Consider the following 17090-nt stretch of genomic DNA (forward strand, 5'->3'; position numbering starts at 1 on the left):
CACCATTAACGAGGTTCCCGTGCGTGTTTCTAACTTTTTATTCTTAAAGGAAAGAGAAGAGAAAAAAAAAGTAACAATTTCTTTCGCCTTTTTTGCGCCTTCTTTTTCATTCTTCATTCACGTCAATTTCCATTTTTGCATTGTTACATTTTGCTGCCTCAATGTGTTGGTGTTTTTACTCGGCTTTTCGGTGGACTAGGCGAAGACCTCCACCCCCTCCCGATAGGGGGTTTTCTTGAAACCCTGGAATTCATACGTTGTGACACGCACGCGATGAATTCCATCCCTTGATTTTTTTTTTCTACTTGAGAGTCGGGATTTATCATCCTCTTGATGAATATCTATTGTAGGGAGCGGGAAAGTAGAACGCGGAATTTCCATTTCCATTCATTTCGTGATAAATCAATTCTAATCAAATCGGATTATAAAGTTAAATGAGGAATCTTTTCGACGGGTGAATTTCAAGGAATTTTCATATTTTCAATCCGGGGCTTCTGATGGAGATTGAGTAGTTGGGGAATTGGGTTGTTATGAGTTTTTCTGGTGAACGATCCAGGGCGATATAAAAATTGCATAAACATTACTTTTTTTAATAAAAAAATTCAGTGGCTCATTGAAATTTTCTGAGCAGTTCAGGATTTTCTTAATTAAACAACAGATTTCCCTGAGAAATCCTTATGACAGCGGGAATTCTTCAAGTAAAATTTTTTAATTAGCATATTCAGTAATAAATTGAGCTGATGTTTCAATTAATTCGTTATTAATCAATTAATCTCCCAATTATTGCTGAAATCTGAATTTAGAATCAATTTTTTTTTAATTAAACAATCTTCATCATTGCGGAATCCTGTGGGACTTGGGGGAAGGGGTAAGTGCGTTAACCGGGGGTATATTACAACTCTCCAATCGTCCATATCGTTGGCGTCTTTGTTATGCTAACGACGCGTGTCGCCACTAAATATGCATGTGTGTCTCACTCGTTTCCGCACTAAACTGCACACTTGCACCTTAGTAACTCTCTCTTTCTCATTCTCCACATCGCCGCAGAAGTGAATCGCATATTTCCTCTTTAATTGCATTTTCGTATTCCCGCGGTGTAACACACTCGGGGTTTGTTTCACCCCGTTAAGATTAATATAACCATTCCCTTCATTATTCTCGTTTTGTTAAATTTTTTGCGATCGTTCGACTGTCAACCTGAGGCGACGATATTCACACGTGAGAGGTGTGTCAGACATTTAAAATTTAAAATGGGTTTTGCGGGATAACGATCACAGCAATTGCACAATTTTTGTCAGACTCGGGGCTTTATTTCACACGAACTTGCGGAGGAATTGGAATTTTTAATTTTTTTCCCACTGATATGATGATTTGTTCGTGTGTGTGGGGCTGGGTGATCGTCAACAAATGACAGGATTAATTATTATGAGGGAAATAATCTTTTATGACTAAGGGCTGCAATTTTTAAGAAATTGAATCATCAAAATTTATATTATGCGCAATTTTTTAGTGAGTAAAGAGCGAATTTTGTAGATTTCGTGCTGATTTGTCGCGCGTTCAGTTGATTTTTCCGGTCGAAAGGTGAAAAATTAATTATTCGTCTCACACTTGTTCCGGAATTTAGGGTGAAAGGGCGGGGAAAATTTGGTTCAGTAATTTTTATTCAACTCGAAGACTATTATTTCCTTGGGAATAACTGAGTTTTCTCGACTCCGCCATCGTGACTTCCTTGACGCCATCATCCCTCGCTAATTGACCCCCGAGTGGAGGGTCCCCTCCAAACAACATGGCCGACCCATCACACTTTCAATCTTCGTTCATTCCAAGGCTCGTCGCAGTCGATAGAATGATTGACAAATTGCGATTAAAAATGAAAATGGAAAAACCAATAAAAATCACCAGAAAAAAAATATTAAAATTTCAATTTGATGAGCGTAATCCCCTCAGGTTCAGGTGAAAAATCAGGGTAAAAAATTGAGACGTTGAGGAAAAATGTTTTAAAGTCTGCGATGTCAAGGGGTTGCGTATGAGCCCGGCATGCATTATTGAGGGGTGAGTAGTAGACATGAGGAGCTATTATGACAATCGTTGGAGACCCGAGTCGTCGGCTCTCCAACTATTGCACACATTCTCTCTTCACGTATCTTCCGTATAATATAAAACTCTTTCTCTCACTTGGTTCTTATTTTCCAACTCACCAGTGCCACTGCAAGACTCCAGTTTCCACTTCATCTCAAGAAACATACACGTGTCACATCCACACCATCAACCCCATCCCCCGTACCCAACTCTCTCCATATTCATTCTTAACGACGAGACATATCCATATAGACGGTTATATTCAGGGATGCGTTCCTAGTGCACTTTTGTCACCGGTAATCCCTTTGACATGCAAGTGAAAAATATTCGCGCGATCTTCTGCATTTGTTATGGGTAACAAGGGGGGTGGGCGAGGATTGGTGAAGTGGGAATTTTAATTTAATTTTTTCACGATTTCAGGAGCGCCAGCTCATTTCTCATTTCACCGGAACATTGAGAGGTTAATGAAATTCAAAATTGTTGGACTATTCTTGGGTGTAATAAGGGTGAGATTTGAGGGAGTAAGAATTTTAATACACATCTCTCGCACATCCAGAGGGGGTAACCGATTTCCGGGTGGAAAATTCAAAGTAACGAATTTCTCGCGAATTGATGACTCTTTATGCTGGTGAGATGGGGCGGGTGAGGGGATGGCAAATTCAACGGATGGGTGAGCTGGAGTGGTGTCTAAGGGTGTGAAGTTTGCGGAGGGTGGATAAACTCTGTCGATTTGACAATTTTGCACCAATGACGAGACGCAGACGATAAATTGGTCTTAAATCCGCCGAACACCCTCGGGCTCCGACTTATTTCCTATTTACCAGCCCTACTACGGTTTCTTACGCGTTTGGGGGAGGATAACCGGAATTTCGAAGAGTGTCTCGACAAAATGGCGAATTCCAAATGGAGGGTAATGAATTTTATGGGGCTATTTTCATCGTTTTGCGATCTTATTTCCCGTATTTATGCATTTCGTGGCGAATCGCAAGAAAATCTCGATGGAACATCGCAGTTTTTTTGGGCAAAAAAATACTAAAAAAAATTTTATCGGAAAAAAATTTATAACTCACTTTCCACTCTATTCTCATCAATTTTTTTTTCTTCATTCCATTGTTATTTCCTCCTTTTTTTATTCTCCAAGTCCTTCCTCCAATGTTCATTGTACAGCTAAACGCTTTACCGCTACTGCATTACGGCTAATATTATATTATCTCATTTCTGCATCGTCGTTTCTGAATTTTTTTCCTTTTCACTTCTCTCCTTTATTTTTCACTCTCTTGTTTCATCGACTGCGTCGACCACTGCGCAGAGTTTTCTCAATCAGACTTTTGCCTCGCAGTAATTCGCGCCGCTAACCTCGTTAAACGGCCGCAGGGGTCTCTCCACCCTCCACCCCACTGCCGATTGCAAAAATCCCGAGAGGGGAGGTAGTGTACTTTAACGCATTATTCTCGGCTACCGACGAATTAACAAGATTTTTCCTGATTGCCTTGAAAAATGATAAAATTCCCCACAAATGGGTAACAGCGAGCATTTTCATTTAAATAATTCGTCCATTTTTGGATTATTGAAAAAATTCTTGAATAGTTGATGGGGAAAGATATTTCTGTAATTTTTAAATTATACAATATTCATGATCAGGAGATATTCAGGTCTCTCTGTTAAATAAAAACTTGAAATTTGATTTGGTGGTAAATTTAAAGCTGCGAAATTAAATTCGATTCAGCGGAAGAAATCAGAAGATTTTACATTTCACTGAAAATCCAATTAAACCAGGAGGATTTCCCAACTTAATTTGATGCTCTTGATTTATGTACATTTTCATCTAATCTATCCGTTGTTTCAAACTATATTTTCTCTGAATAGTATGTGATGGAAATCTTTTATCCATTTTTGGTCGATCTGCTGACGTTTTCTCCAAACTAACGCCTGCTGTCACACACTTCCGGGGAGGAAATAAAGAAGTTCTAAAATTCGATTCCCCTGGAAATGGAGTATTAACACAACAACATTTTCACAGACTTTTTTCCAAGATTTCCCATGAAAATTTCCCCCGCTACAGTTCTCATAAAATTTCAACCCTTCAATTTACCGATATTACATACATCCCATCACTTCAAAAATGTCTCCACTCGCCATTGAAAATATTTTCCCCCATTCTCTTTAAAAAAAAACCAACAAACCTTTCATCGTCGTTCCCTCGATGTGACGAAGTTTTCAACAATTTTGCGCCTCTCGTCAGAAACATTTCCGTCGAGGAAATAACGAACTTCCGTTGACCCGTTGGGGAATGGAGACACCAAAAAGCACGAAATGTAGGTACACATGTCACCCATGAAAACGTCGAACGAAAATGTGAACAAGGGATGGAGTACAGTTCCCATTGGAGAAAAACGTTGGGATGCCAAGGACAGGAGCGATTTTCCGGTTGTCGTGTACCTTCCCACCCCCTCGTTGTGCTTCTTCGAGGACGCGATGAGCGATTGAATTGTCCATTAATTGAAATGATTAATTGTCTCACCTACCTTGGAGTGCACCGTCGCTGGGGCCGGATGTCGAAGCGAAACACTGAACAGTTAACTCCCCTCCTCCCGCAACCCTTGGTCCACCCGCACGTATCCACTGATTGCTTATTTACAAATAGGAAATTTGAAAATGTTCGGAATTCAAGCGGAGGCGAATACCGTTTTCAATGTTATATATTTTCAAATGAGGGAAAAGTGAACAGTTCTGTGGCGGGGGTAGGGGTGCGATGGATGGGGAGGATTGGCAACAGGCTACGAGTGGATCCGGCACCGGTGAAGTACCAATATTGTAGGATATTACGAATTTGCTATTTTCCGTGGTACTCCAATTGAAAGTAGATTGTTAATTACTGGAGATAATTATTGCCGATCTATTTGGCGCGTCTCGTGTATCCAGTACTGAGGAGAAATAAAAGAATTTTTAGGTGAAGCAATAATCGAAACGGATCTCTAGTGTCACCCAGAGGATTCGACGACGGTAACAAACCGGACGTTCATCGTCAATCATCGATAACTCATTACCGATGTTCGACCGTTCTGATCAACTCTACAAGAGTTGTACATCATAATTAAATAACAAAATCAAGACGTTAATCATGAAGACACATCGATCTTCGACTGGACATCCATTCCCGTGAGCCCTTACCTAACTCCGTCCATCACATTCATCCCCTCTAACAAAAAAATAAAATTAAAACCCCTTCTGACGTGAAACATCCAAATAAACAAATCAAACCAACTGCATTGCTCTTCCTCCATCCACCTCCCCAGTCCTCAAATCCTCCAAACTCCCTCTTCATCCCCTCAAACCGGAAGTGGTTGTGAAATCAGACATTGAATACGCGAAGATGAGAAACCGGAATCGTCCTCCACCGAATTGAATTCAGCCACTAGTCTCCCATTACCCGGATGAGGACAAACGATTCATAGGAAAGGGCGTACCAGCTACACTGGCCATCGAGTCAGAGAGTAACAGAAGAGCCCATCCTCTCAGAGGATGCCAGGAAATGCACGGATGACATAGAGTGAGACAGTGAGTGAGTCTCATCGGGCCAGCGCAAACTCGCGTCCCAGGTAGCCAGGGCCAATTGGAATGCAGAATCATACCGGAAATACCGAGTAATGCACCAATCAGAGTCTGGGAATAGTTAGGGGCCTCGGATGATTAGGAATGCACGCAATAACCTCTGATTAATGTGATCGGTAGAGCTGTACTGGGTGAGTTGGGTGGGTTTGTGTGTACTGTTGGCAAGGTTTTGGCCGAGTAGGAGAGGTACCTCCATCCTTTGGCTTATGCGGTAGTTGGGTGATCAAGCCCTATACCACCTACTCTCAAATCTAACCAACACACTCGACCGAGTGGCCCCCCTCGAGCCACCCCCAACATACGGCGATTTATCTTGGTCTATACACAAACCACCCAGTACTCACCCGCCTCTCAGTACCCTCCACCCCTTTCCACCTGACCACCCACTGAAATCCAATACAAACGCGTCTTCCGGTGCTGTGTATCGAGACCTCACCGATTTATCGATGTTCACCTTCTATCGGGGTTAGAATACATTTGGACTTGGGGTGTAATCCGCCAGGGGGCGCCCGACGGTGGAGCCACTGTCGTGGCTGCTTCGGGGCGTTTGGCGTGCCAGGGGGAGGTGGAGGAGTGGGTAAGGGGTTGAGAGACGCTGTGTGCGGCTCAATGGTATAGAAGAGCCGGTGGGGTGGGTTAGAACCGAATGCATTTACATAAATACATAACGCGAGCGCATACAATGTTAGTGCTATGCTGTCAATTCTAGCCTTGCGGGGCCTCGGCAATTCTGAGTTATGCCGAGGTAGAACGCCATTGCGCTGTGTATACACGTTACTTCGACGTAACTTGCGTTGAGAGGGACAGCTCGTTGGGGATATTCGTTTGCATCGGGGGAGGAAGGGGTGGGATTCGGTCTTTCGAGGCTTGATGAGGGCAGAGGTGGTGGCCTTCTGATGATTCCGGGACTGATTGCCGAGTACTGTGTTCTGCGTCTCGGTGGAGGGAAAGGATCAGGAAAAATTGAAATTGAATTTGATTCTAGAGTCCAAAATGTTTGATAATTTACAGGGAATTTTGACAACATGCTCAGCTGAATGGGTTCGTCAATGATCCACAATTGTTTATGTCTTCTAATTTAATAGGATCATTCAGGAACAGTTGCTGAATGTCGTTAATATCATGGGAATTCTTCTATCAGTGTACAGGATCAATAGCACAGGAATGAGCCGGGAAAATCGAATTATTTGGTAGTTAAAGTTCCTCACTCCACCAGTCTCGTAGTATGAATTATTGATTTAAATTCAAGGGAAGTTATACCTGACTACCATAAGAGCAACTCTAACGAGTTGTTAATAATTCATTCAATCGTCTTTGGACCTTCGGGCCTCCATTTTGTTTTTCGATGGATATCCAGGCTCGATTGAGCTCTCAGACAATGACCCGTGAGGTACCACGAATAATATCATAGCAGTATAAAAATAAAAATTTTTTAAACACGACAGAAAAGTGGAGGAGAAGGGTCGATGTACCCTTTTCAATAAAGAACGACCCAATTCTTTTTCGTATTAATATTTAACAAGAGCACGAAATGGTTTTTTGTGATTGTAATATTAAACGACGTGAAACACTAGTGCACGAGGCATTCTTCTCGTTCTAACCTTTTGAACAATTCACTCAGTTGTGTATATATGTGGAGAAAACTTGTACCTCTCCATTGTCCACTGGGAAATCTTAAAATATAGATATTTTAGTTCATTCCGGATCCCGAGGTGAACTATTTCACTAGTTATATTCCTTCGTTTGTTGTTTCTTCACTTGCAATTTCTGGATAATCGATTATTGTACAGCGAGACACTTGTCCCTCCCCTCGTTATGAACAGCGTTAATTAATTTTTTTTTCCAAGTGGTCGATAAAAAAATGGGGGAAAATAAATTTATATATGCGTTGTATAAAGATATTAATATTTTCCCAGCTTTTGCTGGATCGAGTTTTACTTGAAGCGGTGCGCCCCTGGGAAACTGGCGAGAAGGGGTCGTGCATGAATCATTTATCAGTCTGGTCGCGCCTGTATATATTTGTCTACGTATTCACCTAAAGTAAAGGATGAGAAATAAGAATAAAATATGTACTTTTAGCCGGCGCGTAAAAATGGCAAGATAAAATCGTACGCTGAGGGAAAAGCCGGAGAAATTTCGCGGATAATTTGCGGAAAAAATATCAAAGTCTCAACGTAGTAATTTTTCATACCAGAGAAGGGTCAAGGACATTGCATTTATAGTAACAATAAATTTTTGTTTGTCTGTACAATACGATATTAACCCCTCACCTTTCATTCACTTTCTTCATCCCTTCATTATTAATTCACGAAACATTAGCGTCGCGAATTTGCAGATTGAAAATCGTTGGAAAAAGTAAAAAAGTAAAATGAAAAAATGAATCAATACACTATGATAAATTTTCCCTCACCGTTTGGTGGGGTATAAGAGGTCACCTCGCGGGTTGTAGACATGAAATCAAAACTTTCCGGCGACGCGCGCCCCGGAGAGTGGCGCTTTATTGCAATTTTCATATTTCATTCGTTGGATACGAGAAAAAAAGTGGCTAGCAAGGGTGGCTAGGGGGAGAGGGGCTGGGGGATAGCCGATCAAAAGCACTCTGTGCGTCAGTGCATAGGCAGGGGGTCCAGCTTTATACCTTGCACTCCTCTATGCACCACTGCATTCTATATAAAAAAAAATTGGCAAAAAAGCGTTAAAAAAACAGAGACGAATGAAAGGGGGAGAAAATTCCAATTTTTCACCCACGAATAAAATTATTATTGACGAATGAGTAAGTGAGATGGCTGCCGGAGGGCGCACCGTTGCACCCCTTTCCCATCTCGGCATAACTTCCCATTCCCCTCTCCTCAAGCCCCCGCCAAATATATTCGTACAGTGATGATTGGTGATGGTGTATGTACCTCGTGTGTGTATGTGGAACACTGGCACTGTTGAACGAAAAAAAAAAATGTGTGTGGGAGTAGGTCCGACTTTTTTTAATATTTAAAATTTAATTTACAAAATGCCACTGTGCGCCTGACTCCTGTCTGAATGTACTACTAGCGATGCTCTCACCCCTGTTCCATCGGCCGTTCTACTATCTACCCCTTCTCATCCCCATCTTTACCATCGATTTTTTTTTCTGGCTTGGGGGGACCAGCGAGACAAGGATCATCATCATTTTTATGAAGATCTCGATGATCTTCTCATCGTTATGGGGATTATGAAATGAAATGAATAGCGATTTTCTCCTGCTCCTGCACTCCTCGTTCCACGTATTTATTGAAAAATTAAAGATGATTCTGAAGTGTCAGTAAAGTATTATGTACTTCCAGAATTGAAGTGACAGGTACGAACTCACACGCAACTCCCCACCTGTCTGATAGATTTGATTTAGCCTTCAATTTTCCCCATCCAGCGTGTCAAAATGCGATACATCCGTTGAATATTTGAAAGATATTTTAAAACTTAAAATGTTACTTTGCATGTTGAAGCCACCCTTTCTGGGCACGTCGAGGTTTTGATATGGCTTGAAAATTTTGCCCACGGTAGGCATGTATTAATGCACTTGCTTGTATTTATAACTGCCTTCGAGGGGTGTTTTGATCATGTATAGAATCGGCAAGGGCGCACATTGGGATCACGCGATCGGAAACTACGGGGGTTGATTCTGTTCACGGGTTTTGATATTCAACCCTTTTTAACATCGAATAGAAAATCAAGGGGATTTTATAGGTGCACTGTCTTTATCTGACGCTTGCCTACGGGAGTAGCAGATTGACGCTGAATTTTAGTTGAGGATTAATTAATTTGATTTTAATCCATTTTTGGGGAATTTTTTACAGCATCCGTTTTCATTGGGAAAATTCCTAGTGTTTCGGAAATTAGTATTGGATCATTGGCTACTGTGTTTTTTAGAATAAGTCCATTGATTTTTAGGGATATGGTAATTCAAATCGGGGTAAAATCGAATCCAATCTAGGTGAAAAAATCATGTAATTTCCGATACTTAACATCAGGAAGACGAGAATTCCCCAGCGTCCTTAAATTTGCAATGACAACATGAATATTGGGTGCCGAATTCCGCTGAATCACCATTAATGAAAATTCCGGAGTAGATTCACCGAATTTTTTTCGAATTCTCTGAATTTCCACGAAACATAAAGAAAAAATTATTTCCCAGTCTCAACCCGTCCTAAAGCCCCTCTAAGTTTTCCCATCTTCCGGCGCGGAAAAAATCTTCAATAAAAATTCCATCAAGTGAGAATAATGTCCGATAAAAATTACGTCAGGCCCAGTAAAAAATCCAGAACATACCGTAAAAATTCCGTAACTTCTTGGATATTGTTTACTGATCGTTCCATATTTTTTCACATCTTTTTCATTCCCATTCCTCGCCAACAATTCCATCATTTTTACCAAATATTTCTCTCCGCTCAGTGCACCAGGATTTTCAACTGATGAAAAGATTGAAGGTTAAATCGAGCAAACATTATGGATGGGATAAGTGAGGTTGGAGCCCTCAGCATATCTCTCTATTCTCCCCATTCTCAAGTACTTTGTTGCCACTTTGGTGGTCTTTGATTCGTTACGGCACTCGACGGTTAACACCACAAGAGAGTAACACGACATTCTCCGATGATGGTGGATGGCTTTGGTCAACCTTCCGTGGAAAAGGCACCCCTTTCACAGCCACCGCAGTGTGCCTCCTGGATCTCCATTACGGTAGTCATGGCGACCGCAATTGATTCCAACTGAGGGGGTAAAGAGAGAGGTGCACGTTGTAAGGGTGGAATGAGAGATGATCTGGCGCTTCAGGCACTAACGGGAAAGGGCGAAAGAGAGAACGAGAGAGACGATGAGAAAGCAAGTAACGACATCTCGCCCTCTCTACCCCCCCACACCCTCTCCACTCACCCCTTTACACGTGGAAACGAGACAGAGAGGGTGGCACTAGCCACCGAAATCAGGGATGAGGGACATACCAGCGTAACCGAGGGTGGTCCTTTCCCTTTATCCGATACAATGCAGACTAAATAGCCACTGGTCGAAACCTATGGTGTTGGATTAGAGATACGTCGCTCGTTTGAGCCCTCTAACCATCCTCTCTCACGTCTTCACTCAAATCATGGCCCTTTTGCTGTGCTTTTCGATTCACTGTGCTCAATGCAGTCAGATGAGTCTGCTGGTAGGGCCGGACGATTTGGTCTCCGATATCGGAGAATGCGTTTCAATTGATTGCAAATAATTACGGGGCTTTGAAGTCGGGAAAGGATGAACTTGGTGATTTCTTCATTCGGTGGATTTCAAAAATTTTTCAAAGATGTTATTCTTTCTGTCTTGATCCGAAATATTTAGAGACAGTCACTAGTCATTTCTAACGACACTACGGGAAGACATTAACCCCGTTATGACATGGAATCGTGAGACGTTTTTTGTGAATTATACATCTCTTCCAATTTATTGAAGTTCTGAATTTTTTAGAGGGGCGGAGGGGTGCTGAGGGTGGGAGGCGACCAATTAATTAAATCAGAGTGTAATTGTGAAATCATGATGGCGTAATGCCTTAAATATTATTACGTTCCTTCAGATATAAACCGGAACCGAAGGGAGATAGCAAAGTTGGACAGAAAAAAATTATTGTAGAGCCGGTTTGTATCGTTGACCACTTCCCTGAATTTTTGTTATAAAAAAAATTCCGAGTGAAGTCAGTCTTGATTCTTAAGTGCATGGGCTCTTACACTATCATACCCGCGAGTTATTCAACGTATCCAGGGCTGCCTAGAGCTGCACAGCAGTCACTTCTGCAGCCCAGACGCTGAAACCCAGCCTCTTCTGTTTACGGGTGATGAAAGGATTAAAAACATCGGGTAAAAAGTGAGCGCGGGGGTAGCATCGCCTTGTCCCTCTCCCTCCGGGTTTTTTGGTCCTCTGACTAGAAAGAAGATGAAGGTGCATACAAGTGAGGAAAAATAAGAGGGGTGAAGTGGTGCCGATGAAAAATTCAGGGTAGGATTTGCAGCGGCTCAGAAACATTGTTTGGAACCACCTCCCCCGTCGCCGTTTGGTATATCCACGCTTCGCGTAGCCGTCTCATATATTATTCCGGCGACACGGACCAACCCTGTGTGGAGTCCCCAACCCCTCATCTCTGTGGGCATTGTATGCACGTACTTGCTACCGAAATATTTCAACGTGTCGCGAAATATCTTTAACAAATGGAGGAGATGGAAAAGACGAGAAACACTTTTTTTTTCTAAACACAATTTTTTGTTCATGAAATCAGGTATTTTCGAAGATTTAATTTATACGAAAGATCTGGAATAGGGAAAGAGCTGAGATATAGATTAATTAACATAAGTTTGAAAAATGTAAATACTTCTGCAGCCACTGAATTTTCCAGTACAAAAGTACAAATTGAATTATTAAAATGAGGAGAGATTCTAATATTCTTTGCGGCATCAGGTGGATACTATGGATTGGTTCACAACATCGGGGTTACTACCCTCCACTTTCTATTCCACCACCTCATGCCTCTCAACTAAATTAATCTAAGTAATTCATGACCAAGTCTGCATACTCTACCTACCCATCACTCGCTCTCGGGGCACAACTTTTGCCCATGTGTACGTTTACCTCAAGTTCACAATTTTGACAAGTTATTGAGTTGGCGATTATCTTTAGAAATTATGGGCAAGTGTAATTTACGGAGTTAAAATTTCGCTAATATTGGACCACAGGGTGAAATGGTAATTAATGTCGTCTTCTTTTTTTATGTTTCAGGTGAGTTTCAATTTACTTCAGGAGAAACTAAACTTGGCGGAGGGTAACAGATGATTTTATCAATTTCTTTATCAATTCAATTGATTTCGATGGAAATTCGTGGCCCAGGACGTGCGTAATTTATTAATTTTCTAAATATTTTGCCAGTTATTAGCCATTAAATTTATTAGGTCTATTTTCGAATACTCAGGTGGGTAAAGCCCTCGAATGCCAGCGAAGCACTCGGAGTAAAAAAAATCTGTGATAGCTTTCGACTAAAAGTTTTCGCTGCCCAAGTGTCTCCAAAAAACTTCCTCAAACTCCTCAGTGCGATATCGTTACCAGCGCTGATCGAAACAAACTGCTTCGAGAAAATACTTGAAATTGTTTCGACTCAGTTACGACGCACCGATAAATAATTGTTGGTTTTGTGTTTTTGTGGAAATGGTGGAGTTTAAAGGCGAAATTTTCGCGGCTGTAATTCACACGCGGTTCTACACTCCAACCCCGCCAACTAACGAGTTTTCGTTATTACAAAAGAGGTGTGCGAATGAATGTTGCTAACCAATTGGAAAACATGAAATACGGGGAATCATAAAACTCCACTGTCACAAATTTTTGGCTGAATATTTCGGTTACACTTGTTGGCGATTTTCATTCAATTAGTTTGTCGGAAATTTCGTCACTGAAAATTCCAAATTTACGTAAGAATCAGTGGAAATTGACGATTGTAGTTCCATTGTATATTATATTACAAATAATATCTAAATGACTTATGTTCTCATTAAAAATTGGCGTCAGCGTATTTCTTCAATTTCTTCTCGAAATTCCCCGGAATTTTCATTTATTCCCCGGATAATTAAATTGCTGTTAATGCCATTGTATCACATTCTGATGGATCAATCGTGATTTTATGCAGTTGTGCATGCCCTCTTTGCGTGTGACTTTACAACATTTTTTCATCACCTCCGCATGATGTCGCGTGTGCCCAGGAATCGGGGACAGCCATCGGATAGAAAGTGAAACACAAGAAAAATTAGACAACCCTCTCTGACGCGTGCCGAGTCTATTAATTTACCCCTCTGGCGTTAATTACAATCGGTGAGTCTCCATCCCCGTCGGTGACTTCCTCTCGTAAAAAAAAATTAAAGTTGCAAACAAAAATCCCAAAAGGTGGGCTTGATTTACGGTGTGGACAAAAAAATCTGGTAATTGATTCAGGTGAAATGATCGAGTCTTATCACGAGACCCTACGTCATACTCTTTTTTTAATCTCCTTGGTAATTGACTCATTTTCCACTCAGAATTACAAATTTCAAATTAGCTCATGCCCTTTTTTTATTTAAATCCGTGATGGCCTTGGACCCACGCGACGCGGCGATTGAGTAGAAAAATTCGGCTGATATCAGACAAATTATTTTTTTCGTATCTGTAGCGCGAATAAATTTTAAATCAGCAACATCTTCTGCAGAAATGTTATACATTAAAGAATCAAATAATGAGCCGTCAAATGACTGGAATATTTGAAAAAATTAATCACGATAGAAATTTCCGTGACTCACCACAAAATATTCAGAGGAACAATTTGATCAGTTCCTTTGTAGTCCATAATAAAAAAATAATAACCCAGATCAGACTCGACCAGATCAATAAATCCAAAACACTTTAATTTCTCAACATATTCGTCTGCGTGTCGAAGGGTTCGCCACACCCAGGGCAAAAGTGATGTCGAAAGAAGAGGGGCCCAAGTGGGTGCGGCCCTGATATCGATAACCTAGCCAGTCTAAAATTGTAAAATTGACCGAATCGTGCCTGCAACTCTCGAAGGCGCCTCTTTATGTTTTATTATACGTCAAACTCCCTTTCTCACCCTCGAGCCAACCCCTTTTAACGCTGGCTCAAACAACCCCAGTTCGGGCGCACCCTCGATTCTTCCCAATCGAGTTACACCCTTCCATCCTAAATTATTATTTATAATTCGCCGTCCATTATTAAAAATTGGAGGTAGAAAATGTAAAGCAAGGTGAAACAAAGTCCACATGTTCCTGTCTCGTAAATTCGAATTAAGGGGTAAAATCATTTTTTGCAATTGTAATTTTTTTTCTTTCCAAAAGAAGGGGAAGGGAGAATAGGTGAATAAAAAGTGGAGAACCCTGTCGAAAGATTACGACATGACCAGGCGCTCGTCGTGTCCAAGTAATTCCAGTTGGGTAATATCTCACCATTAGGGGGAGGGGGGGGCATAATCAGCCCTTACACACTCTCGTGGTGTTTCACATCCTGCCGAGAGTCCAACGTAATGCCTTATAATTTACAACCAACACCCAAACCCCACTGGTTTTACTTGTTCGGACGACGAGACCTGCGTCCCATCTCGCTGGTCTAAGCTCCATTGTTTATATTATGCTGTGGGTTTTAATGAGTATTAAAGTTAAAGGGTCGCCAGTCATTTTAAAATGGTTCAACGACTAATTTTGACGTGTGGCCTGTTAACGTATTAGTAGAGCCCTGGGGAAAGAAATAATACCATAGTAAATTTAACGGAGACCAGAGTTGGTTCTGAATAAATGAAAAAAATTGCTTAATTCGTTGCTTTATCGATATCAATGGCTTCAACAGCTGATTTCCAATTTTGACTGAATTTTTTTCCCTTCCACAACAGAAAATTATACAATATTACCATCAGGTATGCAATCTCAGCATTTTTTTATCCAAAATAGACCACAATTTTTAATTATCCTCCGGTTGGCTATACCACATCAGGGGGTGGGGGAGGATTTTAATCGTTTCGTCGAGTGACTTTTTTTTTCAACGTATACGACATCGAGGACATATTAAAAATCTGTAGCACGAAGGTTTACAGTGCCAAAGTGAACAACGACTCGTAGAGCAGAAATGAGGGGTGATAGGGGGGAGGGGAGAGAGACTGCGCTGTACAGATCTTTTTGGCAAACACGGTGGAATTATATGTAAGCCATAAGACATAGACAAAGGGTCCTCCTACCGTGTATACGAGACGACCAAACGTCGTACAACACGACGTACTAAAGGGGTGGATGGGGGTATTAAAGCCCCCCGGGGCTTGTACATAGGCCTTAAGCCGCATCGACGCCCTTTTCCCTTGCCCATACCACCACTTTACCCATTTTACCATCTCTCTCCTCCATCACCCTGGAAGCAGAGAACCCGCCTACGCTCTTACCCATCTAATGCATTCGACAAACATCGTATTGAGCTCCTCCCCATGCCACCCTCTTTACTCTGATAGATACCATCAGTGGAGGTGCGTTGCGAACTAGCCTTTTATTTAAACAACGGATTCTTTCGGTTCTCTTTGAACTGCGCTCCCTCACAATGTTTGTATTGCTCTTGGTGCACAGCGATGGTGGATTTGTTGAATATTTTTCTCTTAAATGTTGAGGGATTGTTGAAATATTCTGTGAGGACATAATTATTATGGCAAAAAGTTTGGATGAATTGGGGATGAACAGGTGCAGTGGAATTTTCATTCCATGAATTGGGATAATGAAATTTTTTGTTATTTAATTCATCTAGTTTATTTATAATGAAAATACTATTTATTTGTGACATCAGTTCGGGAAATAATTCGTGTTACAATCGAATCTCGGTGCAATGCACTTTGACTGAGTCATCATTCACCAATTTCCGTTGCAACTTGGGTTAAAACATAAAAACAAAGGGTGAATGAGGGGGAATTAGATATGAGCGCGTGCCGAGGCCGGGAAAATGGATTTTACGAGGCTGCACTGGGGGTATTTCATGCTGGAATCACACGCAGATGAGGCATCGACATAGGCGAACGGGCAGGGGTGTACGGATATCGAGGAGAAATGGTACTGGACCCTCGGTTGTTCTCTGCTGTGTGCACATCTCCGGGTGCAAACGAGAGAGAAATACGGAATCGAGAGTGTACAGTGATGCAATGCAAATCAAGCGAACCCCTTACTACGATGCATTTATACCTGTATATAACAGCTGTATACTCATCGGCCGATGGAAGCCATTATCTTGATGTGCTGTGGCCCGAACATTCAGCTCCACCTCTAACCTCCAACGGCTCTAGCCTTTTCGGAGAATTGGAAGACCCAGTTATAACAAAAAATGCAAAAAATTAGAAATAATTGCAGCCATTAGGACTGCGAATATAAAATAAAAATTTTGCGAAAATTCCATTGAAATTACGTAACAATTTCCATAAGAGTAATTGCGCAGTAATTCGTCATAATATTAATTCAGTGTCATAATAATTTTTAGGGAATGGTAATTAGTTTTCATTTAGGGGGTGAAAATCATTAAATTTTACATTCCACTAAAAATTCTATAAAATTCGTAATTTTTACTGCAGTACATCGGGAATTTCCCAATCACGAGCATTTTCAATCACAACATATCCTCCGATGAATTACCCTGAATTTTCAATTAATTAAAAACTGCTGAAAATATTCCCTCGGATTTTGCTGACTTCAATTAATTTTTAAGTAGTAATTGAACTGAAATTTACAGTTCCCGCAGAGTGACCCATTAAATTACACCTTCTCATTACCTAAAATTCCATAAAAATGGCCACAAAGATGTGGATGAGCATGGGAAATGTGAAAAAAATTCCATAAAAAATGGGCTGACTAAAACTAAAA

General features: G+C 41.2%; 1 protein-coding gene across 9 annotated transcripts in view; it reads left to right on the forward strand.

Moving 5' to 3' along the window:
• LOC135167471 (protein bric-a-brac 2-like) overlaps positions 1–17090 on the forward strand; it is a 249644-nt gene that overhangs the window by 171260 nt on the left and 61294 nt on the right. Inside the window, exon 9 of one of the 9 annotated variants that reach the window (XR_010299865.1) lies at positions 12457–12567. The exons of 7 other annotated variants lie outside the window; for them this stretch is intronic. Coding sequence is in view for 1 of the 2 variants with exons in the window: in XM_064130710.1 (XP_063986780.1) it covers positions 12457–12510 (54 nt within the window). In the remaining variant the exon portion in view is untranslated. Of the gene's footprint in view, positions 1–12456; positions 12645–17090 lie in introns of those variants that run through there. One more of the 9 variants, XM_064130710.1, reaches the window with a different exon arrangement.

The sequence above is a fragment of the Diachasmimorpha longicaudata genome, chromosome 11 (assembly GCF_034640455.1).
Source record: "Diachasmimorpha longicaudata isolate KC_UGA_2023 chromosome 11, iyDiaLong2, whole genome shotgun sequence".
Lineage (NCBI taxonomy): Eukaryota > Metazoa > Arthropoda > Insecta > Hymenoptera > Braconidae > Diachasmimorpha > Diachasmimorpha longicaudata.